At 51.5% G+C, this 26,416-nt stretch overlaps 1 protein-coding gene across 3 annotated transcripts; it reads right to left on the bottom strand.

Moving 5' to 3' along the window:
* Nucleotides 1-8,207: 8,207 nt before the first annotated feature.
* On the bottom strand, nucleotides 8,208-25,502 carry PLA2G5 (phospholipase A2 group V). 3 transcript variants are annotated; one of them, XM_053921956.1, is made up of 5 exons: nucleotides 25,167-25,502; nucleotides 13,100-13,149; nucleotides 11,810-11,954; nucleotides 10,174-10,280; nucleotides 8,208-9,503 (listed from the first exon to the last, which is right to left on the bottom strand). In XM_053921956.1, the coding sequence occupies exons 2-5, from the start codon at nucleotides 13,137-13,139 to the stop codon at nucleotides 9,379-9,381; spliced, it is 417 nt and encodes a 138-aa protein (XP_053777931.1). In that variant the 5' UTR covers nucleotides 13,140-13,149; nucleotides 25,167-25,502; the 3' UTR covers nucleotides 8,208-9,378. The 3 variants fall into 3 exon arrangements, with proteins under 3 accessions (XP_053777931.1, XP_053777932.1, XP_024410435.2); XM_053921957.2 differs by lacking the exon at nucleotides 25,167-25,502 and adding an exon at nucleotides 16,584-16,657; XM_024554667.3 differs by lacking the exon at nucleotides 25,167-25,502 and adding an exon at nucleotides 16,317-16,372.
* Nucleotides 25,503-26,416: the final 914 nt, after the last annotated feature.

Genomic DNA, 26,416 nt, shown 5'->3' with positions numbered 1-26,416 from the left:
TATGTTCATTACTTAGTGTTTCAGTAGTTTATCTTACTTATGAATGGTCTAGACTTTTAATAAATATCTATTGCTTCATCTAACTTAGTAGAGGTCTAAGGTTTCCAGTCACTGAAATGACTTGGAGAACTTTTTAAAGCTGAAATGTTAGAATATTAAACAAGGTTTAATCTCAACTTACTTTCCTGTTCACTATTTTTACAGCCCATGCATGTTAGGAAAGTATCGCCAAAGCAGAAAACAAATAAACAAAAACCCCCAAAACCAAAAAACAGTTAAATGCATGGGGTTTTTCTGTTTGTTTTACTGCTGTGTTCGATAAACATGAAATAGTGCATATTAGACATTTATCTTTATTGCATCTTTACTTGTATATTGGGTTTTAGGTTTAATTTATGATTCTAAAATCTTGACTGTCTAGTTGGTATATTAGCTTATTGAAATAGTAAACCCAAAGAAAATTAGAATGTATGCTCATTCCATGCTTAATGCTGTTACTCAGAAGACATAGCTGGTTTTTTAACCAAAAATACGTAACTAATTGTATTCACCAACGGTTTACTCAGCTCACATGAACTTGAAAACATTTGAGTTAGTCTCTGTATTTCTGGGAGTCTCAAGAATTTAATTTTTATAAGCGCTTGTTTATCTATATGCCAATTTGCATCGAACTCCTTTAAGGGACTTTATAAATGAACTTGGTCTTACCATCTGGAAGTGGAAAAACAGCACACATCCATCACATGTATACATAATCACACCAACACGCACAAAGTAGAAAGCTTAGGCTTTCGCTCTAAAATATCTGCTGTGAGTTAGGCAAACGCAGTATTAAACTCTCCCCTTTGCTTCACTCTTACGCTTTTTATTAGAATTGTGTTTCTGGCAGGTGGGGCAAGTAGAGGTTCCTTCCTCGACATGAGAGCTAACAAACATGTGGAGGGGACCTTTAAGACTTTCACTTGTCCCGTGTGGAATCTTAAGAAGGCTGTGGACTACGTTTTGGGTGAGAGACAAGAGAACGTCAAGCAGCTACCTGAATGTCTCCAAACCCATCTGAATGGACAAAATAGTCAGTCGGTTTCCAAGGAGACTTCTTCGCTTTCAGCCTCAGTAGGGTTTGGGGGTCCCTGTGGCCCTTGAGCGCCCCACGTCAGGATTTGAATTTTCGAGTGACCAGGGTGCTGGAGCAGGCAGGGAAAGTTCTGACAGGTGGACAGAGGGATGGAGAAGGTAGGCGTTCCCAGGGGATAATATCAAGGATTCAAGGGGACTGAAGGGAAGCTGAAGTGGTACGACGGGGAGACGGGAAGGGAAGTTCTGAGAGGAGCCAGTCTGGGGACATCTCAAGTTTCCCAAAGAGGCCATTGAAGTTCCACATCATCCTTAGTAAGGTCACGCCACCAGGAAAGGAAGAAGACAGAGTTGGCAGGGCATATAGTCATCAGGGGTTCGAGAAGGGAGTTTCCAGTCCACTGAGAGCTTCTGTGTTCTTAACGTGCCTGTGCACGGCGAACAGAGACACGCAAGGCTACACCGGCAGCCATTCCTCCCAGAGACCGGCCTCTCACAAACTCAGAACTCTGGGACTCTGACCCAGCTTCTAGCGGAGGTGGCCAGCCTTTTGGCGTCTCTGGACCACACTGCACTGGAAGAAGAGTTGTCTTGGGCCACATATTAAATACATTGAGACATATGACAGCAAAAAAAATCTCATCGTGTTTTAAGTAAATTGATGGTTTTGTGTTGGGCCACATTCATGGCCATTTTGGACTGCATGCGGCCCGCGGGCTGCAGGTTGGCCCCCCCTCAGAACCTCAGGGATCAAAGCCCGTCCTCACCACGCTTCAGCGCAGGCTCACATCTCGGACTCTCAGTGGATCCCAAGCCGTCAGTCAGGAGTGAAGACAAAGGCTTCAACGGCGCACACTTAGGGTCCTGGGCGAGAGGTCCAGGGCCCCGAGGATGAACTGGATCCTATCTGGGTCTCGGGCCCATGACTGTTAAAGAAACCAGAGCTGGACAGTAGTTTCAGCAGGAAAAGCAGATTTTAACCAGGAATGATTGCAACATGGGAAAAGAGGCCTCAGTAGGGAACGGGGCTCAATTCCAAGTACAGCAGGACAGTGGGGATTCAGGGCCGATTAGCAGGCTGGGAGTCAGAGGGTGGAAAATTGCCGAGCAGAAATGTCAGGGTACAGAGGGGTGCTGGCCAAACCAACTCAACAGGATTTTCGCCTGCAGGCCAGGATGATCAGACATCATCACCTGGGGACAGTGAGCGATGAGGAATTCAGTCAGATACCCAGGGCAGGGGATTCTCCGCAGTAAACTCACTTAGCAGGATTCTTGCTCCAAAGGATGAGACGCAGGGACAGGCCCAGTCCGAAAAAGTGCTTGGAGGAGAATGACTGACTTTGGTTAAGGAGATTTTGTCAGTAACAAAGGTACGAGGGCTGTGCTCGATTTAAAAGGCAGGCAGGTGAGTCACACATATTAAGAAAATGTTCTATCATAAAATGTGGAAACTGTTTGAAATACACATTTAATTAGAAGAGAAAGTTACAAGAGGTCCAGAGGCTAGGTGGATGAAGGTGGTGATGTACACTTCTGTATTTGCTAAGAGGGCATACCTCTTCCACTCCTCCCCCAGGGGCACCATCCCAAATTTAGAAATGTGGAACATGAGGACCAGGACCACAGGTTGCCCCAGTCTCTGTGGATGTCATTGGGCTGTGCCAAGGGACAGATATGAGTATATCCAGTAAGCTTTGCTCCCTTTGGTGACGCACACAGCAGCCTCCCAGTGTCCCTGCTGTCTGCATCACCCACGGAGCTTGTTTACAAATACAGACTTCCGGTTCCCAGACTAGAGCTTCTGATTCAGCTTGGGGATTTGTGTTTAACAACAGGTACTTGTGAAGCAGCCCATCTACCTGGCAGGCCCCAGGGTATCCTTAGAATGCATCAGGCTCCGCCTATGCAGAGCTCCCCCCCTGCACTAGGACTACATCCCTAGCCTTTCCCATCCCAGTAGAGAATGTGCACAGCACTGGGAAGCTCTGGGCTCTGAGCTAGAGTCACGAGGTGCCCCTGTATTGGCAGATGGGGCCGGGTGACCTCTTCAAGGCCTGAGATGTGTGATCGGGTCCTTTATGAGTCACACACGCACTCTTTGCTCGCTGTGGTGGGGACGGAGTACAGCAGTCCACGACAGACCCCGGGAAAATCTGGGGGGTGCCTGGCCCGCAGTGTCAGCCCACCACCTTCCTGCTTGGACAGTAGCCTCTGGTTCAACCCAAACTCCTTCATCAGACATCCCATCCTCACTGTGTTGTGGTGTGCTTGTCTGTTGCGGGTCTGTCTCCTTCCATTGACTGAGCTTCTGGAGGGAGAAACCTATGTTCTGTGGTTATTGTTCAATCTTTCTGTGCCCAGGGCCTAGGTAGGCCTGGCCCCTACAGGGCCTCCATCAGTGTGTGTTGAAGAAGTAATGGTGGGTGTGTGAGTGGACAAATAACTGGTGTTCTCTGGGAGCCCAGAAGAGGAAGGATGACCTCTGCTGGGGAAGATGTCACCTGGAACAGGTGTCACCTGGAGGTAGCATTTGAGCTCAGCCTTGGTGGGTGGGAGGGACTGAGCTGGTGGGGAGGTTGGAGGCACGTTCCAGGCTCAGAGCACAGCACAGACAAAGGCTGGAGGTGCCGAGAAAGGTGTGGCCCCTGGCCAGGCTGCAGCGCCTGCTTGCCCTGGGCTCAGTGTGGGCCTCTGCAAAGGTGCTGCTACTCCCTGCTGAGAGCTCGCCAGTGCACCCCAAATAGGACCGTGGTGCCACCCATGGCCACATCCAGTGTGGTGAGTGCTTCACGGGGCAGCTTGGGAAGACTAGGAGAAGAGGGCCCACCTTCTGCCCTGGACACTGACCCTGGCCCTCAGGGCTTATGTTTGGGGCCGACCATTTGCCGTCAAATCCCGTGGCCTTGGGGTGTGGCGGTTCTCTTCCATGGCAAATACCATTTATTGACTGCCTACTGTACGCCAGGCACTGCAGGGGGTAATTTGTGTGCATCGTGTCATCAAACATTTTTAACAACCCATTGGACAGCTGAGAAAACTGAAATCACAGGCCTTGAAGTTACATGGCAAGGAAATATGCGGAGTCGCAATATGCGCCTCTATCTGATTCCAAAGCCCTTAAACACTAGGTCCCCATGATTCAACCCAGGGGGCCGGATCTCTGCTTCCCAGTGAGGAGCCAAACACGAGTGTTCACTTACATCTAGGTCCTGTGCTGGATGGTGAGCGAACATTTAGAGACTGACGTCATCACAGACGTGGAGCACCACGGCCAGAAGCCCAGTTCTGATCTAATGGTGTTTGACGAGAAGGCTGAGGGAGTCCAGGGCATTGACCCAGGCAGCCTTTGGTATAAAGAAGGCTAAGGCACAGAAGCCACTGAGACACCCACCACTTCGGCGCCAGGCAGGCCCTGAGAGGTCGTGTGAACAAGGGTTTCTCACATCTTTCTGAACTGGACCCTGTCAACCCACACATACACACTCACAACAGAGACACAATTTGCTGAAACGGCTACTTAGTAAACACGTGCACACGCATGAACACATGCACACGCATGCAGACATGCCAGATACAACCCTCCCAACTGATTTTGTAATCCACTAATGGACCAGGGGTGCAGTTAAAATGATTTATCAAACTTGTTCCTGTACAATGGGGAAGCTGAGGTCAGGAAGGGTCAGGGGCCTGCCCAACGTCACTCAGGACATGTGCCAAGTTGGGACCAGAGCCCAGAGCCTAGTCCATGATGCTAGTTACCCACAATTCTGAGTAATAGAATGTGAACCCGGCTGAGTGCCAGGAGGTGTTTAGATGGCTTGGGTGCAAAATGCGTTCAGTTAGTGAGGGTTTCGTTCTGTGCTTCTCGTGGGTTCGGGGGGCACTTGAAACACTGCAGGGCCTCAGGGTCATGACGGCGGTCGTCCGTTTTCACTGAGCTAGTGGGGTCTCGGTGGCCAGGCTCCCCTAAGGCCAGGTTTTCTGTACTGGGTTTCTAATTTTGACTCCTAGCTGCGGCGCCCAAGAAGACGCAGACATGACTCCTGCTCTCCGAGCATCTGGGGTCTAAGGCAGCGCTGATGGAGGTAAACAAGGAAGCAGCGCGTGGGGCCTGACTCAGAGGACATTTACTGAGAGCTCCCTGTGTGCCAGGTGCCCAGACAAGCAGGTAGGGGGCGCTCAGAGCACAGGCCCTGCTCCCAGGGAGCTCAGGCTCTGGATTTGCACAGTCCTGGGTCCAAATCCCCACTCTGCCTATCACAGGTTGCTTGGCCAAGGCTAAATTCCCAGGCTCAATTTACTCACCCATTAAATGGGATAATTGTATCTACCCGTTGTGTTTTGGGGAAAATTAAATGAGATAACCTGTTTGAACATCCCTGGCACATGAAAGGCAATCAGTAAGTATTAGCTTTTTAAATTATGATTATCATTGTTATTATTGATAGGAAAAAATGCAATTCACAGGTAAGGATAAGGGGTGAATGTTCCAGAGGGGGAGACACCACATGAGCAGAGGCAGAGCTGAAATCAGAGGGCAAGATCCACGGGGTGGAGGTTTGGGGACGTAGGGAATAAATAATTGGGAGATCAAACTGGAAAGGCAGTAGAGCCGCTAGGGGAAGATGCTAGATGTCAGGCTAAAGAACTTGGCAATGGGGAACCACCGAAGGCTTTAGAGGAAGAGAGCAATGCAATTGGGAGCATGAAAGAAAAGATGGGTAGAGAGCTCTTGAGTGATAACAGCAAACCCCTGCCGGAGGTTCACTCACTGCATAGTTGTGGGCTTCCTGAATTCCACATGAAAACAGATTCTGTCACCATCCTGGGAGGCTTCTAGGAAGTGGCAGGATTTTTAAGGTTGTTGAGTGAGGCTCTTGCTACCTGGGTGGTGTATGAGTGGGATGGGTCTTTCTGGCAAACCAGAGGTGAGCACTCCAGTTTCCTTCCCAGGCTGGTACAGGTCCCGGGAGCAAGTACCAAAAGCAGGTCTGCAAGTGTGACCAGGTTGTCCTTTGTCTGCGGCAGCATCTGGACACATGCAATGGCTAGGACCTCACTACCAGGGACAGGTCACGTAGGAAGTCCACACCCCTTTGGGACATCTCCGCTGGCCTCCTGAGAACACCGCCTGGTGTGGCCATCTAATGGAGCTCCCACCCCCTCATCCACCACAACTCCAGACCAAGGAGACATCAGTGACTGGGAGGCCAGTGGGTGAGCCCAGCTCGTCCAGACTGCCCCACCAGAGAGGTCAAAATGTCACGACCGCTGTTTTGCCTGCTCAGCTTCTCAGTTCCTATTCCCAGACTTCTCTATGAGCGAGCTCTTTGAGGGCAGGAACTGTTCATCTGTTCATCTGTTCACTCATTCACTCAACAAACACTTGTTGAGCACCTGCTAGGCGGCAAGCATGCTGTTGGGCACTGGGGAGCCTTCTGTATCAACCAGAGTTTGGTCAGAGCAGCAGAACTACTAGGGCAGTGATTCTCAACCCTTTTCATCTCGTGGCACACAAAAACTAGTTACTAAAATTCTGCAACACACCAAAAAACCATGTTATAGTTTTGGCCGATCTGACAAATAATTTGGTATACTTTTGATTCATTTACACAGACAGATATTGCTGTGTTGGCTGTTGTCATTCTTTAATTTGACAGCGTGAGGGAAGAGAGGCCCATGTCCCTGACCCCTTTTGGTCAGGCGCTGCACGTGTGAAAAGTAACTGTGGCACACCGGTGGCACACTGGTTGAAAACTGCTATACTAGGGGATGCCTGTGTGTAAAACGAGGCACTTGTTTTACTGGGATGTGACATCCGTGAGGGAGGGAGCCAGTAAAAGCCTGTGTAAGGCTATCTCTTTCTGTGCCGGTGCCGCTGCCTGGGGTCTTGCAGCCCACGTGGGAGGGCAGACGGGGGCTGGGGAAGCCCTGAGGACAGCCTGGGACCCCCTTCAGCCTCACTGCCGCCAAGTCTCCAGTGAGAGAAGCTAAGGAGGCCATGGGGCAGGATGAGTTTGAGATGCCATTGAGCAGCCTGTATTTCTAAGGCTTCCTGTCTATTGTGTGTCTATGTATCTGTGCTGTCTGCCTGCTGTTATATAAAGTTCTACCCAGGGAGGCGTTGGAGGCCTGGTCTGCATATTTCAGTATCTGCCCTGAAAGGGCGGCCCTGCAATTTTGGGAGAGATGAGTCTCCTGATGGTTCTCTTGCCAGCCACAGTCAAATAAAAGAGTCAAGGAGCCCCCTCTTCCCAAGTTTCAGCCATCATGTGGCTTTGATCATTTCCCCCAGAGCTGTTTGCAGCAGTGAGGGTGGATCCAGGCAGTGGGCATAAATGATGCCCGTGGGGTCCCCTCCACTGAAGATGAAGGTCAGGGCCCCAGCCAGGCTAACCCCTCAAGGACAGACTCTGGAAGCCAGGAGACACTTAGGTCAGAGAAGAAGTGGAGCTGGCTCTCAGGTGGAATCCAGGGAATCCTTCTGAGAACCCCCAATGTGGCTGAGTCCCTGATCTATTCCAGGTTCTATTTTCTCTCCCTGTGGGAAGACAGTGGGAAAGTGGTCAGAGCCCAGGGTTTAGAACCAGCCATCTGTTTGTCGGTGTGCTGTGTGGCTTTGAGAATGTCTCCTAACCTCTCTGGGCCTCCATGTCCTGGTAGGTAAATGAAGGTTCTCCATGGGCCCTTCCAGGTCAAACCCATGTCAGCTTGTAGTGTTGCTTTCATAACTTCACAGCACCCCTAGTCCACAAATGCCTGTCAGCACCTGTCTGAGTACCAGGTCTCTGAGCTGGGATGCCCCAAGGAGAAGGGCCTGTTCACAGCCCCATCCTGCAGAATGTACCAGCAAGGCACCACCTTGCCTGCCGGGTGACCCTGAAGGGAAGGGAGAAGCCTGGGCTGGGTCTCTTCTCCATCATCCAGAATGCTGCAATCGGAGAGAAATGGCGTTAAGAGTAAAGTTCCTCTTTCCTCCATGTACCTGGTTAAAAGTGGACGTGGGAAACGGCTTCACTCAGGAAAGTGCTGTGAATGGTTGGACGTCTGAGCCCCATTCTGTGTTACACTGTCGAATGCAGACACGCGTCCACATCACACTTTTCTAAAACCCCAGTGCATTCAGGGCATTCAACAAATCAAACTTTATTTTGAAAACGGTTAACATTGGAAGTTTTTAAACATAGGTCCCATTTATCATGTGGCTATTTTGGGATCCGTCGGTGGAAGAAAGCCAAAGGTCTTTTCTTGGATAGGACTCTCCTTTGTTTTCAAATATGCCCTTTCTTCCTGCTGTCTGGGTGTTCTCATGAATTACTGGATGAGTTGGGTTTTTTAACGTCCTTACTTGGTAAAAATAAACCTTGTAGCTAAAACCTATTTTAAAAAACATTCTGCTCTGTGAAACCCCAGGACCTCAGCATCCCCGCGGCAGCATCCAGGTGGCTTCAGGTTTCCCAATTACGTGGTGTGAAACGTGAGTTTCTTTTTGTCAACGACAATGTTGGAGAGGTTCAGAAGTGGGCTGGGCTCGCCCAGCTGGAGAAGCCCAGCTGGGACTTGACCGTGGCCCTCTCTGGCCTGGAATCCCCGGCTGGTAAAATTGTCAATTGTCTTCTCCCCACCCCCTCAAGGAAAAATGAGACCCAATGCCTGGCTCCAGAGGACCCCCAAGATTTAAGGAGATGAGCCCCAAAGAAGGCCTGACACTCATCTCAGAAAACCTCCTATCTCAGAGGGCATGGTTAACTTTGGGTTTGGTACCCAGAGACTGAGAAAGGCGCAGGAAGCCCCCCACAGCAGAGAAACATGCCTGTGTGGTTTGTGTTACTCCTGAGGAGACATTTTGTTTAATATCTACATGTCAGATTTATGGAGTCAATTTTGCTTCTTGTTGAGTAATGGTCCCTAGAGGGGGGCGGAAACTGAGAAGTAAATGCATCCCGGGGAAGTCTTCCTCCCGGAGACTGGGCTCTGTCTTCAGAGGCGACAACGGCAGGCCCTGGAGTTAGGAGGGAGCTCTGGGCACCAGAAGGACTGACCTCACAAGTGGAAAGGCCAGAGACCTTGACCTTGTCGAGTCCTACGACCAGAGTCAATCTCTGGGGATTCTGTGGAGAGTGAAGGGTGGCCATGGGGCTCCTCCCAGGCCAGCGGACCATCAGGAAAAAAAAAAAAAAAAAAAAAAAAAAACAAGGGGCAAGACCTGGGAGCCTCTCTCAGGAGCCCAGAGTTGGTAAGCTCTGTGTTGTAGGAGGAGGGGACAAAAGTCATGATCTGGGAGGAGCTCACTGAGGGTCATTAGGTGCAGAAGAGGTTGGGGAAGTATTTGTAGTTAGGATTGTAGCTCCTTAGGTTTCTCTTCAGGCAGTAGACAAACTTCTGGTCACAGGCACAGAGCTGCACCTGGCAGCGGGGCCCGGGCTCTGCAAACAGGATGCCAAATGCAGAATGAGGAACAGAAGGTACACCCGCTCTGCCGACCTTGACTCCCAGGCTTGCTTCAGTCAGGACTTGCTTCTAGGCTGAGCAGATTCTTAGTCTGCTTCCTGCTCTGCGGGAGCACTCAGTCTGATGAGGGAGGCACAGCGCCTGCACTGGGGGTGCGTAATCTGATGGAAGAGACCCAGCTGCTGCCCAGGGGGAGGGTGCAGCCCAGGGAGTCACAGCTCCTGTGCTCAGGGAGCTCCTGGTCTGGTGGTGGGGATGGGCCCTGCTCTGAAGGAACCCTAGCTCCCATAGAGACACCATACCCAGACTTAGCTTTGAACTCAGATGGACCTGAACTTGAATCCCAACTCTAGCTATGTGTACTGGCAAGCCTTTGAGTTTCAGTTTCTTCATCTGTAAAATGGGGAAACTAAACCTACTCACAGGATATTTTCAGGGAGCAAGTAAAAGGAAGTATGCAAAGCATTTGGCACCTACTGAATACTCATTCTAAGAGGTCAGATACAGCTGCAATATTTCTGCCCCCCCTGGCCCCCCAGCTCTGTCTCCCAAGATATAGGCTGACCAACATCTAGGGGCAGCTGAACTCAGAGCCAGCAGAGGCCCGGGCTCTTCCAGCAGCCTGCATGGGAAGCCCCGCCTTACCGCAGGTGACCAGGCCCCGTGAGAATCTGTACTTGTAATACTGGGTCCAGACGTTGCAGTCTTTCTTCTCCAGCAGGTCATAGCAGTGGTCGTGCATCCAGCAGCACCTGTCAGTGCAAGACACTTAGGTCCTAAGTGGAAGGGGCGTGTCACTTAGGCAGAGGCCACACCGGCAGGTGTAGTCTGGCAGAGAAAGAATCGAATAATAATATACCCTTCCTCTAGGCTGCCTACCATTGGCTAGCAGCCCATAAGTGTACTTTGTCTTCCTAAGCTCTTGATGAGACTACATCCCCCAGCCTCCCTTGCAGGTACATGTGGTCACATGACCAGGTTCCAGCCTGGAGAATGTGGGCAGAAGTGATGCACACCACTTCCAGACCTACCCATAAAAACCTCACACATTATCCCCCCTCCCCTCTTTCTCCATCTCTCAGCTGGATGGCGATCCGGGTTTTGTTTGGGCGCGTCCTTACTTTCTGCATGTAAGAAGCTCCAGACTCATCTTGTGTATTTCCCGCCCTGCCCCTGGCATCGGCCATGTCTCCAAGGAGCCTTGGTCCCTTGCAGAATGATATTAGAAACCAGCTCTGGGCACTAATAGCTGTTGCTTATTGTGACTGAGGGGTTGTTTCTTTTAGGTCCTGCCAGCTGACAGAGTAAAAAAATATACAGGTGTCTATATTATCAACAACCCCGTGTACACACATGTGTATACGTATTTCCACATGTGACCCCCCGCATCTAGATGGAGCTAAATGGGTTGCATACTGAAGTGTCCACCTCTAATTCACCGCTACACAGAGCATTCCAGGGCCCTGTCCCTGCGTGTCCGTGACCTGCCGCTCCAGCAGGGAGAAGCTCGGCCCCCGCCGTCCGCCATCCGTTTGCTCCGTTGCCCCACTCCTTCATGCGTGCCTCACAGTGTCAGAACTGTCAACCCACGCATTGCCTTTTCCAAAGAACCATCACTCTCATCTCACATGCTCCGGAACTTGGACCCTTCCCGATCCAGAACTAGCTAGAACCTCCCCCTTAAAGCCACTGCGACTGCCTCAACCTAGAGTTTAATGGAAGGACCGCCATGACACTTCCGAGGCCTAATCACATAAGTGTGTTACTCTCTGCTCTTGCAGCCTTGGGATACTGTCTCTTGGAGCCCGAGAGTCACCGCGCCTGAGACAGTCCAAACAACCTAGGAAGGGTCTGAGTGTGAGGAGTGGGGGCCCCCAGTCCCCAGCCTCCTCTGAGCTCCCAGCCAGCAGACAGAGACAACTTGCCAGCTACTGGGGGGAGCCATCTGGGTCACCCAGCCTCAGTCAAGGTGCCCAAGCTGAAGCCGCTTGGAGCCATCCCACCAAGCCCTGGCCAAATGGCAGATTCTTAGTGAAATCAGCAGTCATCGTCACGTTGAGCCATTACATGTCAGGATGATTTGTTATGTAGCAATAGATCATCTGATTCTTCAGGCCACTGAGATCTGGAGGGTTACTAGATGTATCTTGGGCAAGTGGGTTAACCTCTCCAAGACTCAGTTTTCTTATCTATAAGATGGTGCTTTAATACTTGTGGGGTCAGAGGAGATAATGTGGGTGCAGAGCTTGGAGCAGAAGGGTAGTCATGAGGCTCAGCTCACCAGTCGGTACCGTCCTTGGGGGTCCCTTGACCGCCCCAGCCGCAGTAACAGCCATAGAAGCCGTACTCCATCAGGGCGTTCTTTCCCGTCACCTCCTCGATCATCGACTTCAGTTCCAGGAAGCCTCCCAGCACAGCGGGCGCACCTGAAAGACGGCCCGTCCCCAGATGGAACCCAGGCCTGCCTGCTGCAGGCCCGCTCTCCCAGCATGCCCCTGCCCTTTCCCCCACCCTGGGGCTTGGGGCAGGGGGTGGGGTGGGAGGGCAGAGGTCTCTTTTCGTATCCTCCCCATTAGTGGGGCAGGGACAAGGAAGGCCAGCGCAAGTAGTGTAGGGAAGTGGTTACAAGGTTGCACTTGGAGACTGAGCAAGCCTGGATCCAGACCGCAGCCCTGCCAGTAATTCACAGCATTCACATTGAGTGGGTCACTTATCTCTCAGAGCCTCCGTTTCCTCAGTTTCCTAAAATGTACGCCTAGCTCTTAGAGGTGTGATGAGGTTAAAATGAGATAAAGCATCTGTTGTAAATTTCGAGCACAGTGGCAGGTGCTGGAGGGATCAGAGACAGGAGGTGGAATTGACATGGTATCTGCGCGAAGCCAGCAGCCTGGCCCCCCTACATCTCCCCACCACGCGCCTCTCCCTCTGCCCCCTAATGGCACCATTGGGAACACAAGGCCCTGTGAGCAGGATGGGCCCGAGAGGTCACCGAAGCCAGCTCTCTCGTCTTGCAGACTGGGAAACTGAGGCTCGCTCCACAGCTCACCGTGAGCCAGAGGCTCCAGGCCTCCTGCTCCCCCTGGAGCCCCCAGGGGTCTGGAGACCTCCAAGAGCAAGACAGCCTGTCAGGGGGTGCAGGGGAGGCCTGAAGACAGACCCCCGTGCTGTGCAGGCACTGCCAGCTGGGAGGTGGCAGCACAGGGGTGAATAGAAACCTGGACAGGCCTGAGCAGAGAATGACCAAAGACCCTGGGGTGGGATATTTCCGTAAGGTGATTGTTTTTGTCTGCCTCCTGCTTTGATCTCAATACCACATGTTCTCCATGTAGTACAGCCCTCACGCACCACCCGGGACCCCGCCACAGCCCTGCCGGTGGGCTGTCAGCGACGTCTCGGACAACAAAACAGAGGCTGGGAGAGGCCGAGACACTGCCAATATCCACATAGTAAGTGCGGGGCCCTGATTCATACTTAAGTTCTCCCTCCTCAAAGACTAGTCTCTTTTCCACTACCCTATTGTTCCTAGAGGGGAGAAGGTCCCAAGTTCAAAGGCCATGGGGCCAGCACTTACTACAAACCAGGAGCCAAGCCAGCATGAGGAGGCCCTTCATCTCTGAGACTCTGGAAAAGAAAACACACCCCATGACATACCTACCAGATGCCCCCTCGGCCCATTCTGACCCTGCCCCGGGCTACCCACCAAACCCGACCTTCTCATGTTGCTCAAAAAATGGGCAACTCCAGTGAGAAAAGATGAGGCAAACACCTCGAGGACTTGACCCAATGGGTTCTGGGGGCAGAGGGACAATTGTGGGGTGTTGTCCCCCATAGAGGTGGGGGAGAACAGTCCCATCACAAATGCCCCTGACCACAAACACACCCAACACAATGGCCCCTTCCGCAGACAATGGCTGACAGTAACCAGAGGAGCAGGCAGGGTTCTTCAATATGTGGAGACATGGTGGCACAAGTGAGGGGCAGGAGCAGGCACGGCTGGACGGGGTGCTTGATGAAGGAGGTGGCGGGGAGAAAAGAACCCCGGACAAAGGCTAAGACAGGGGCAGGGCTGGGAGGGCACGAGGGAAACCGATGGTGTGAAGTCTTGTCTTCCTTTATCTCAGAGTGCAGAGCACCTGTTCGAGACATTCTTCTCTGCTGTTTTTTTTTTTTTAAAGACTTTATTTACTTATTTTTAGAGAGAGGGGAAGGGAGGGAGAAACAGAGGGAGAGAAACATCAATGTGTGGTTGCCTCTCGAGTGGCCCCTACTGGGGACCTGGCCCACAACCCAGGCCATGTGCCCTGACTGGGAATCCAACCAGCAACCCTTTGGTTCACAGGCTGGTGCTCAATCCACTGAGCCACAGCAGCCGGGGCTCTGCTGGTATTCTGAGGGCAGAAGCTGGGGGGATTCACCCCTGTCTCCCATCACTGAGGACAGTCCCCACCCCGAAGCAGGTGCTCAGGGAGGAAGCAAGGGCACACTTATGTGGTGCAGCTTTCAGGGCCTTGTTAGGGCTTTTGTGGGTCCCAAGCACTTTTGCCTTCATAGTCCTCTTTCTCAAAAAAAAAAAAATTCTCCTTACATTATATTTTATAACTGCATTTGTATAAAAACAAATGCAATCCACACTGGATTCACTATCGTTATATGCATTTTTTCTTCGATGTTAAAAGAATTTAAAACTGAAACATTTTCGTGGGCCCCAGGCAGGGTGCCTACAATAAGTTGACCCCGGGCACCCTTGAGCACTCTGAAGGGTAGGTATCATTGTTGCCATTTTACCAGTGAAGAAATGGAGGTTCAGAGAGCTCAAGGAACTTGCCAGAAGTCACATAGCTAGTAAGAAGTGGAGGCAGGGTTCAAACCCAGGCCTCGAGCACCCCTCGGTGCACCACACAGCCCCCTCCCCACAGGGGTAAGCTCTCCTTTGAGCCATGGAGCTCTACCCCATGGGCCCCCAGGCCCCAGCTGCCCTCCACACAGACACATGAATCACTGGCCTGCAGTGCAAAGAAATCACATCCAGATGCAGAGGAAATTCCATGTGTCTTGGGCCAGTGCCTGATTCTAACTTGGCCTCTCACGGGGTGCTTTACTAGCGGCTGCCTGCTTCCCTTCCCTCTCTTCGTCCCAAAGTCCTCATTCATCTGCAGCTGCTCAGCTGGCCAATGGTCTGCCAGCATTTCCGCTTCAGTGCCCTGCTGTTTCTGATCCCTGAGTTCAGTGGTCACTGCTGCCCATGCTCTGCCCAGAGCCCCTGGCCCCTCCCAAGGCCTGAGTCTAAATATACAACCTCCAACTCCAGGGCTCCTGGCTACTGGGATGGCCTCTTCATGCGGCTCCTCTGAGTTCCAAGAATATTCCTGAGTTCTGTCCACCCATGGCCTCTACTCTGAGGGCTCTAAATATCCGAGCCAATGGCCGTAGACCCTATGCTTCCATAGCAATCTTTATCACAGCTTCCCGGGGCTGTGGCAGGAGGAGGATGCCAACTACCATGTACTGGGCACCTACAGTGGGCCAGGCACCGCCCACTGTCTCTTCAAACCTGCCAATGACCATGGCAGTTGAGAACCGTTAGACCTGCTGGCATAGCGTCTGTCCCTTCAACAGTCATTTGTTGAATGAGAGAATACCACTTGTCAATTTTACAGACGAGGAAATCGAGGCACAGGAAGGGAAAGTGAGCTGCCCAAGGATTCAGCCCAGGGGTGTGGCTCAACTCCTTTGACTGAGTGGACTCCACTGCCCCGGAGCAGCCCCTGCGTAGTAACCTTGTGGCTCCTTTTCTGTATCTTAGGGCGCTTTGATCTGTGGGGCCCTGCTGGGCTGGGAAGAGACAGCCCCTCCCAGGACGAGCCCATTCCCAGAGATAGCCGAAGCCAAACCAACCAATCCTGAACCCCCTTGCCCAACCACCTCCTTTATTTAACATTCCGGCTCCTAGCCGATGTTTCCTCTGCCCTAAATCACCCCAGGGCCACCCACAGACAGACCGCCAGCCCCCCGCCCCCCAAACTGTCCTTCCCTGCACTCTGGATCACGCTCTTGCTCATTTCTTTTGCCTCCTGATTGACCCTGGTGCTTTCCGAGTGGCCCTGCCTGGTGCGGTGTGTTCCCGTCTCTTGGAAACTGTGAGTAACAAACTATCTTTTAAACGGCGCCTCTCCTGTGGGCCTCATCATACCTGAATAAGACAAAAACCCCGGTGCATTTTAGAACACCGTGGGGCATGGGCTGTGGATGTGAGTGGAGGCCCCATGCAAAGGGTCTGAGAGAACGGAAGTTTCCCAAAGGAGGTGGCAGAGCCATTGAAGCAGCTGCTCTGGGGACAGGGAGAACGGATGTCAACGAAGCCCAAAGCAGACCCCCAGGGGAAGGGTGTGGGCTGGCTATTTTTGTCAAGCTGCCACAGGGGACAATGAGTGTGGCCAGGAGATAATTTCGGAGTGGAGCAGTGGCTGCGGTCATGAGAGGTGGGGACAGCGGAGACAGACAGTGACACAGCGTGAAAATGTGGGAGCCGGGGAGCGGTGGGTCACTGGACAGACTGATCCTCCAAGTCCACATGCAGCAGCCCCCCTGCGCCCAGGACCCCCTCAGCTCCCGTCCTCCAGCTGGAAAGGATGAACAGTCCCTGGCCCCACTCACAGGAGGCACATGAGACCTCCCTGCCATTTGTGGGGCCAGCACTGGAGGGCCAGGTGTCCCGTCTGACAGCCCCTCTCTGTGCCCGCCCCCTCCACCCCCTCAGGTGAGGCAGCCCCCAGAATGAGACTCCTCACCAGGGAGACCGCCTCTGCGTCGTCCTTGTCGGGCCTGGAGAAGATGCAGGGGTTGGGCCCTGCCTGGTTTTAAGGGCCTCCCTGCCCGCCTCTCACCTCCCCGCCTCCCCACCCCCTGGCCGGCTCCAGGATTCCTGGTACTCACATTGGAAGTCTTACTTCTCCCCTTTTGACCCCTGAGGATTTTCCCCCCCGCTCTGTGTTCAAAAACAGCTATTTCCTGAAGGACAACACGGGGCCTGGGTGGATTTCAGGAGGGATACTGACCTCAGTCTGGCTGGCCTGGCCCAGCCCCAGTCCAGAGTTCCTCTCCATCCAGAACTGGAGATCTAGAATCCTCCTCTGAAGGAAGCCGCCCCCCGCCCCCACCACTCCCACCGCTCCCCCACCTCGGGCCACACCAGGGTCTCTGTCAAGGCCTCCGGCCCACGCTCCTGCTCGAATTTCACTCTGTCTCACTGGGCCTCATCCCAGGGACAGCCAGGCGGCACCCCCTCCAGACTCTGCCCTGCTAGCTTCCTGTTGGTCCCCATCTGCCAACCCCAACTCCCTCTGTCCTGGAGTCAAAGCAAAATGTTGTGTCCACGCCCAGCTGGCACCTTTCTTTGCCCCAAACTCCCCACCAAATCCCTGCATTTCCTCCCTCTGAGGAGAAACCACCACCTTGCAGTCAAAGAGTACAAGCGAGAGTCCCCCCACTAAGTGGCTGCAGGACCCCGGGCAAGTCACCGCTCTTCTCTGTTCATGTGACACATGAGAATAATGACTCCTGGCCACTGGAGAGGCTCATGGAGAGGAATGGCCTGTAGAAAATAAGGCCGAGTGGGGAGGTGTATGGCTCAGCGGTTAACATCACAGCTCCAAGTCCTGGGTTCAAATCCTGGTCTCCCCACTACGAGCTATTTCACCTCAGGCCTAGTTTTCTTGCCTAGAGTTACTAGGATTAAATGATTGCATGCATTTGTAACAGAGCAGTGGCAAAATCATGCTAACAAATAACAACCCCCTAGAGTGTTCTCACAAGGACACGGGTAGCTGTTATTATTCTCCATTCTCCACTCGGCGTTAACCCCCACGTCCCCATCCTGACCTCCACTTACACACACTTTTCCGAGAAGACGGGGGTACACCTACCCTGCTGTCCTAAAAGCCCCTCCTTCAGACCCTCACAAGCCTGCCTCTTCCTGGGACCCAACCATAAGCACCCTGAGAACCCTGGGAATTCATTTGCATACAAAAAGTACCCACTGAGTGTCTGCTCCATGCCTGGCACTGCTGGGACCCACAGTGAACAAGAGACCCCGCCCCTACAAGCCGCCTTCTGGTTGGGGGACACGGAGAGTAAAGGCATCAAGCAGGGGAGTGGGAGGGAGAGAGAGGGGGGAAAGGTACAGGGAATAAGTAGCATAAATGGTAGGTAGAAAATAGACAGGGGGGAAGGTAAGAATAGTATAGGAAATGTAGACGCCAAAGAACTCACATGTATGACCCATGGACATGAACTATAGGGGGGGGGGAATGTGGGAGGGAGGGGGTGGGCAGGATGGAGTGGAGTGAAGGGGGAGAAATGGGACAACTGTAACAGCATAATCAATAAATATATATTTTTTTAAAAGGCATCAAGCAAATAAATATACAGCATGTCCAGGGCAGTAACTGCAGTGGAGAAACTCCTCTGTTCTGCATTTTTATTTCTCTTTCACCACCCCGTTCCTTCCTGTGCCTGAGGGCACCAGCCTGGCCATCCTAAACCCAACAAACAAAAGGCAGCCGGAAAAGGGAAAACATCCCTTGCCTCTGCTGGCCTCTCTTCAGCTTTCTTTTTCCTCTAAAAGCCTCACCTCCAGGCAGGGAAGCTTCCACTCGCTCATCGCCTGCTCCCTTCTGAATCCTTTGCTGCCTGGTTTTGGCTGCAACCCTGAGCCAGCTTTCAGGGGTCCCCCAAAGCCTGGTGTTGCTCAAGGCTTGGGCTTCACCCCCTCAGTCTCTCGGGCACTCCATCCTGCTGACCATCAATTCCTTCTTGAAACTCTCTCTCCCCTGGCCTTTGAGAGGCCACTGTAACCTGCCATCTGCCCTCCTGCTCCTCAGCTCCCATCTCTGACTGCCCCCAAATACTGGTGTTTTCAAGGGGGTCTGCTCCCTCTCTCTTCATCTCCCTGGGCTGAGCTCAGGGATGAGCTCAGGGATTTGGGTCTTACTTCCATGCAGAGTCCAGGAGCTTTCGCTGGCTGAGCAGCGTCTGGCACCAGCTCTGACTCAATAACACCAGGTGAATGAGTGATTGAATAAACGAATGGAGAGAAAGCACAGGGTTGGGTCAGACAGAAGTGGATTCAAATCGAGGTGTCACCTCTGACTGCCTGTGTCCCCTCTGGCCTCTTTAGGTCTCAGTTTAGTCATCTGTGAGGCAGGACAGTAATAAAACCTGCTTCATTTGGTGATTTTGATAGTCCAATGAGATGAGGCAGGCTGAGGGGCTCGGCACAGTGCCTGGCACCTAGCAGGTACTCCGTGAGTCATAACAACTATAAACATTATTGCAGTTATGTCTTTCCACTAAACTGGGGGTAGGCACTGTATCTGCCTCATTTCTTTATCCCAGCACTTGGCACATAGCAGGTGCTCAGTTAGGTTTGCTGAGTGAATATGTGACTTCTCACGTCTAGCTTTCATACTTGCCCCATTGCCCCAGCCTACACTTCTAATATAATTTGAATTAGTATCAAATTTAAGTATCAGGAAGGTATTTGAATATCAGGCAGGTACTTGAATTTTAATAATTATACTCTAATTAATGTTATATTAATTACATATTTAAATAAGTATCACTAAAATTCAAATACCTGCCTGATATTCTAGCTCAGTAGCCCACAGGAACCCTAAAACTAAATTTACTGTCTCCCCCACAATCCAGCCCCTTTCAGCTCCCCTCTCTCTAGTAATGGATCCAGGCCTTAACACGTTATCAGTTAAAATACCCTGACCAGAACAGAAGACTGTCGAGGGCAGGAGTCTTCTCTGATTCATTTCTGATCCCAGCACCTAGAAATATCTGTGGAATGAAGCCAGGATCCCACAAACATGCTTGTTCTCCGGCACTTGCTGTATCTCTCCTGTGTAGGCTCATCCCTGGGCTGAAGCCCCACTGAGGGCAGCCACAGACACCTGGCCAATCTCTGGCCCTGGAACCCAAGCTACTGAAACATCCCCTGGCCTCATCAAATTTTTTGATGACCCCCGGGAGTCTGGCACATAGAACAGGATTGCCTCAGGCTCACTGGCAGAAAGTCTCCATTGAGTTCTCCTCCTCCAGGAAGTTTTCCCTGATTGCTCCTTCCACAAGAAGCTTGCCTGGCTCTGGAATGTTACAGAACTTATCACACATACTGTGTACTCTGTCAGTATAACCCCCTTTCTTTGGAGGGGCTTACAAAGTTGATAGCTCAGAAAGGAACAAAAGAGAAACTCGGTATTCAATGAGTGTACAAGTTCACAGCAAGTTCAGCATTTGTGATTGTTAATCCTCACAAAATCTTGTGGGCGTTACGATCCTACTCTGCAAGTAAGGAAACTGGGGGGCAGATGTTAGGTAGTTTTCCCAAGGCCACACAGCTAGTAAAAGGTGGACCCCGCACCTTAAGCCTGACTGATTATCTGTCCCCCAAGTCCATGGTCTTTCCACTACACAAAGGGGTTGAGATACAGTAAAGACATAATGATTGGGATTTTCACCAGAAAGCTGGCCCAAGTGTCACATGATTTCTTAGTAGACAAAATGGAGAAGTGAAAGCTGAGTTAACTGTTATTGCTCCTAATTCCCAATAATTCATCGCTTGGTGAGTGGAACTGGATCCATGGGGATAAACTTTCGGCCCAGGGCTCTATGCAGCCCTAGGAAATGCTTTGCTTGTTCTACATGGTGCTTTAAAAAATTGGATCAGTTGCTAATGTATAAACATTAGGAGATCTCTCAGAAATCCAAATTTCTGGCTTCTCTTTTAAAAATCTGGCAATGCTGGCTCTGGATTTCTACATGTCAACAAGAGGCCAGAGCTGAGAAGTAGCTGCCCCCACAGACTGGACAGGTGCTTAGTTTTGCCTTAGTCTCCACCATCCCTTATTGTCTTATGCCCAACTTGCCTCACTGTTGCTCTCTGCCTGGAGGACTCTCTAGTGGCCTGGCATAGGACTCAGTCTGATCCTATCTTTTCAACAAGTTCATCACTAATGGGGCAGTGAGTGTCTGAGAGCAGAGGTCATCTCTTAAGCAAACCTTTGTTTCAAGTACTGAGCTCAGAGTCTAGTACAGAGCAGATGCTCAAGAAATACTGTGTAGCCCTGGCCAGGTGGCTCAGTTAGTTGGAGCATCGTCCCATAAGCCAAAAAGTTGCAGGTTCGATCCCTAGTCAGGGCACATGCAGGAGGCAACCATTCATCAATGTTTTTTTCTCTCTTTCTCTCTCCCTCCTCTCTCTCAAAAATCAATAAACATATCCTTGGAGGGGGATTTAAAAATAATAAATAAATAGATAGATAAAGAAGTAAATAAATAAATACTGCGCAAGCACATGAGAGACACCCATCCCAGGATCGGGGTCACCGAGGGCTTTCTGGAAGAGGAGGTACCTGCACTGCATCTTTAAGAGGACGGGAGAAATGGAGCCCTTGTGCACCATTGGTGTGAACATGGAATGGTACAGTGCTGTGGAAAACAGTGTGGTAGCTCCTCAAAAAATTAGAAGAAAAATTACTATATGACCCAGGCATTCCACACCTGGGCACGTGCCCAAAAGAATTGAAAGAAGTCTCGAAGAGGCGTTTGCCCATGTTGACAGCATATTATTTGCAATGGCTGAGACATGGAAGCAACCCAAGCGTCCATCAGCAGGTGAATGGATAAGAAAAATGTGGTGTTTCTGGATGATGGAATAGCACTCCGCCTGAAAAGGAAGGCAGCTCTGCAATATACTACAATGCAGATCAAACTTGACGACATTACACTAACTGCAATAAGCCAGGCACAAAAAACGACACATTCCATGTGATTCCACTTACATAAGATTCTTAGAGTCCTCACGATCACAGAGACGTGAAGGAGAATGGTGGCCACCAGGGGCCTTGGGAAGGGGGAATGGAGAATGATCGTTAATGGGTTCAGAGTGTGGGTCTCACAAGGTGAGAAGAGCTTTGGAGAGGGATGGCGGGGACGGCTGTGTGACGTCACACATGCACTAAACCTCACTGCGCACTTACGGTGGTTAAGATGATGGAGTTTAGCTTGTGTGTATTTTATCACAATGGCAGTAGAGTGGACTGGAGTGACCCGGACGAGAATGTGAGGAAGGGCATTCCAGGCAGAAGAAGCAGCAGCCTGCACGAGACTCCTGGGCGAGCATCTCTTGGCTCATGAGGTGGCTGGGGGTGTCAGGCAGTGGTGCTGGTACTCCAGTAAATATCTCATCACTGGCTCTCCAGGGGGAAAAGAAGCCCTGACTGCTAACGTTTGTCGAATTCTGTAACGTAAATACTCCCACACGGGCAATGTCATGCTGCTAAGGTAGCGTCAGAGTTGGGGGAAGACGCGCAGAGCCTGCCACGGACTGAGGCAGGAGGCAGGTCGTTAAGAGCCCACGTTCTGGAACCACCAGTTATCAGCTCTATGACCTTGGGAAGGTTTTTTAACTGCTCTGTGCCTCAGTTTACCGACCTGAATAATAACGAGGTTGATCGTATTGCCTGCCTCATCCCTATGACAGGTTTAGAGTAGTGTTGGCGCACGGCAAGGGTGCCGTCAGTGTTTGCTGTTTTTACTGGAAGGATGAGACATGCCCCTACTTGACTTCTCAGAAAAGGGAAGTGTCTTTATGTGTTGAGTAGGAATTTAGGGACGGTGGGAAGGGCTGGCCGCAGAGAAGCAGCTGGGTAGGTCACACAAACCTTGGGTGCCAGGCTAAGGAGTTTGGAGTTTTCTCCTGATGGTGTCCCCGGATGATGGGAGTTTGGTAAGAAGAGACTGAAGAGGTCCTATCCTGAGGCCCACGAATCTGAACGCGCAAGGACAGGGCAGGGTAACACGCTGGGCAATCACGGGTGCGACCAAGGGTGGAACCAGTCAGACCACGGCCATGGCGGGAGTCGAGGGCCCATGGCTCCTGGCAAACCCATCCAGAGGGACGGGCCTGGTCCTGCCCTGACTGTAAGGGGGTCTCTAGAAAACTACAGACCCTCTCAGGGGCATGTCTGGGTCACGGGATCCTAGCAGAGGGAGGCTATGGGGGCTGACTGGTGTGTGGAAGGGGGCTCAGGGCACCGGGCCCCCATCTCCAGATTTCTGAAGACCTGTCAGGGTAAACAGCATCATAATTTCCCACATGCCTGCAGAGCCCGCACCGGCGTGGCTGCGTTTCCCCATTAGATTCTGACACACGCGGCGAGTCCTCGCTTGGCCTCGCTTTATGCATACGTATTGTGGCAGCTGCCGTTCAATAACAGGCACAGGTCCAACTTTCACCAAAATTTTTGCTAAAAATGCAAATCTAAACACCTGCTGTATCGCAAGTGCCCATGGTGTTTTATTTTTGAAAAACCAATTAAATTGTTCACTCTCTAGAATATTACCCCGAACTAGAGTATTATCTTTCTGTCTTTGCTTCTGGAATGTTCTTATTCTCTTTTGTACCTGGTAAAAGCCTACTTGTTTCTCCACGCCGTAGTGCCACCTCTTTTCTGGAGGAGGGAGAAACTCTAGAACAGACTATTACTCCGATTGGCGAGAACCGAGATGGCGCCCGGTGTTCTCAGCCCCTGAGCCTGACACTCACGCCTGCAGGCCATTCCCCTCGGCTCCAATCCCAGTCCAACCCAGCAAACATTTCCCGAGCAATTTCTGTGGGCAGAGCTCCAGTGAGGAGCCAAGGAAACAAATGCAAAGCTGAAGCTGTCAGTTGCTGCCCTCAAGAGTTTATAACCCATGTCTGGCTGTTGAGTTGGGGGCATTCAAATAAATAAAGGCAACCCCATTGGACATGGAGTCAGGAAGCCTCGAAGGGGGGACGTCTCACGCACACAGCACTTGTTGCAGCCTGCACAGCCTGCAGGAAGAAGAAAGGTAATTATTTTGACAAGGGAGAAATTATCGCATGGCAATTTCACCTTCTGCTTTAAGAAAAAGAAGGAAGACCTCTCCCGCCCGGCAACAGCACACTAACCACTGCTGGCAGCCAATGAGAAACCGCCACAACCTCCAACTCTTCTCCAATGAGCTTTTGTTCAAAACAACCCTCCGCAATTTCCTCCTCAAACCTGATAAAAGCAAGCCCCTCTCCTTTGTCCTCAGGTCTTGCCTATGGTTTTGCCATCGCTTACTTGTTCAGAGTTGCAGTTCTCTGCTGTTCCCCAATAAGCACATTTTGCTGGGAGAATAACTGCTGTTTTATTTTTAAGTCAACAGGGGAAATGAGAATAGGCCTTTGGAATGTCTGTGACACTGAGAATAACGTTTGAACTCTTTCCCCAGGCCTAAGTGGAGGTGCCGCCTCTTTCTAGATGCCTTCCCTGATACCTGCCAGGGAGAGTTCGTGGCGTCCTCTCTGCCTTCTGGTCAGTCTTCTCTGTGACAGCACACACCACAGGCTGCCCGAGTCAGAGGTACCTGTCTGCCCCACAGACACATGGGCCCTCATGATCGGGCCCCCTGCCCCCCTCTCTGGCCTTATATACCACCCCGCCCCACCCCACCCCCGTGCATTCCTGGAAGAAGCATCATGCAAGCCTTTCAATTTCCCAAACATGATTTCAAACCCACCCCCAAAACCCAGTGTTTGTTGAATGACTAATAAAACTAGCTAACGCTCATTAGCACACATACCATGTTAAGTTCTTACATGCTTATCCCATTTTATCCTTGAAGGGACCCTATCAGGCAGGCAGGCACTGCTGTCATAGGCAGTTTGCAGATTAGGACACCCAGGCGCAAAGGAGAAGAAGCTGCTCACCCATGTCACCGAGCTGGCAGGTGGCAAATCTCTAAGTTGAACCTGATCGGTTTGACTCCCAAGGCCACATTTACTTAGCCCAAAGCCTCCCTGACTTCTAGGGGGAAGGGGTGGGGGCCTGGGAGTGGAAGGAGAGGAGGGTTAGAGAGAGATGGAGGAAGGGAGGGGAACGGTCTTCCTATACGGGCTAGCAGTTGTAACTTCCCCATCTCTTATTTCTTTCTGCGTGTTCCAAAGAGTTGGAAAAGGTTAAGAAAGGTTAAATAAAGGGCCCAAACACAAATAACGCCCCTTTTTTATTTCAAAGATTTTTATTGCAAAATCATAAGCATGTAATTCTATAACATAACAATATCACACTCAGGCACACCATTTGACATTTTAGGTGAAATGTTCAAATTCAAGCTATAAATTATTACACCCACATTATTACCCCACCAACCACACTCAAGCAGGCGTTACTTCTGCCGGACCCTGGAGGTATTGACTATTCCTGTTCCCAACAACAAATATTTTCATGTGGTTGAGTTAAAAAGAAATTCCAGCAAGACCTCAGATTAACATAAACACAAGTCTCAGCTCTAATTGATTGTGACCCTGCCCAGCTCTGACCTTATGGGTAACCTCCGTCTTCCCTTCAGGTGTGGCCTTGCCTCCTTAGGAAAATCACAGCTCACGAGGGTTGACAGCTTATGGATAAAGGACCCCCCGCAGAGACCCCCCGGAGGTCTCCTCTCACAGCGTCTGCACCCTGCCCGCCCCTCTTTGCTCTCTGGACCCACCTCCTCCAATTTCTCCAGCTCCAGCTGGTTTGTCCTCCCTGGTCCAGGCAGCCCCCATGCCCATAACTGACCTCTTTGGCCTGGCCTCAGCTCCTGCTCCTGCGGCCTGTCCCCGGGGGCAGCCTCATGGGGCAGAGCGTAGAGCCCCTGGCCCTGCTGGCTCCCCACCTCCTGCCCCAACATTGGGGTCCTCAGGCTGCAGATCCCAACAGACTCGTGGGCTCCAGAACCTCAAAGCCTGAATGGGAATGAGCAGTGAAGACAGGCCTGGATATGGCGAGGAGAAACTCCGGCCTGTACCCAGGCGGGCATTCCTCCACTCAGCCTTCACAAATGCAGGAAGCCCAGCAAAATCCCGGAGAATGGGGCTGGCACTCCTGCCCAAGGGGCCTGGCCATCACCCAGAAAATCCCGGTGGGGGCTAGACTTGAGTCCTAAATTATCCAGGTCACAGCCTTATCCGGCTTCACACAGCCCTTGTTAATCCCCTCCGGCTGGAATAATCACCTCCACCTGGGCCCTGAGCGCAGCACTGTCGTTAGGACCTGACAGACTTGCTTATGTGGGTTGCCTGGCTGAGGCAGGAGCATGAACACACACCCCGGGCATGGGGTGTGCGATGCCCAGGAAAACAGGTGGGGAGGAAGGCAGGCAGCGTGGGAGGAATTGGAACCACCGAGGAACCGGATGAACTCCCAGAAGTGAGTTCTGAGAGTGGGGAATAGTGACTAGAAATTCAGTGGTGTCGTTCTTACAAAAATAATTTCCAGAGTACCTGTGTGGCGCACCAGGTATAGAGAGAAGGCGGGGGGGGGGGGGGGGAGGGTTGTGCCTTCTTGGAGTTTAATGGTGGAGACAGCACGTGAATGAGCATGCCACCAACACCATCGCAGAAGTGGGAGAGGGAAAAGCCCAGAGCAGCAGCATGAAGAGGGACGCCCTGCCCAGCCAGGCCAGCTGGGAATAATATTATCAGCAGTTGCAGCCATAAGAATGGTGGCATTAACATTTCTGGGGGGCTTCCTGTGTGCCAGGCACTGTGCTAAACACAACATACGAGTTATCCCATTTAATACAGACATTAACACTACGGGGGAAAGGGCCCTTCAGACAGGGGGTCCTGGAAGTTGGCCAAGGTCACACAGCTAACCAGAGACACGTGTAAACTTAGAGGTACTCTTTTTTTCAGATTTGCAACCCCTAGTTTGACTGCTATAGTCCTCGACCCAATACACATGGTAAATCATTTTTTCTCGTAACCAGAGAGAAGCAAAAAAATCATTAAAAAGTAAACCAGAAATGTATAAAGTTAAAAGGGAAA

The sequence above is a fragment of the Desmodus rotundus genome, chromosome 3 (genome assembly GCF_022682495.2).
Source record: "Desmodus rotundus isolate HL8 chromosome 3, HLdesRot8A.1, whole genome shotgun sequence".
Lineage (NCBI taxonomy): Eukaryota > Metazoa > Chordata > Mammalia > Chiroptera > Phyllostomidae > Desmodus > Desmodus rotundus.
Note: the sequence above shows the minus strand (reverse complement) of the source record. Positions and strands in the feature narration are given on the sequence as shown.

Excerpts from the sequence above, each read along its gene's own strand:
- PLA2G5 (XM_053921956.1), bottom strand. The coding sequence starts at position 13,139 with ATGAAGGGCCTCCTCATGCTGGCTTGGCTCCTGGTTTGTA. Across the intron at positions 10,281-11,809 it reads CCCAAGGACGGTACCGACTG|GTGCTGCTGGATGCACGACC; the intron begins GTGAGCTGAGCC and ends TTGCACTGACAG. Across the intron at positions 9,504-10,173 it reads ACGGGGCCTGGTCACCTGCG|AGCCCGGGCCCCGCTGCCAG; the intron begins GTAAGGCGGGGC and ends TCCTGTTTGCAG.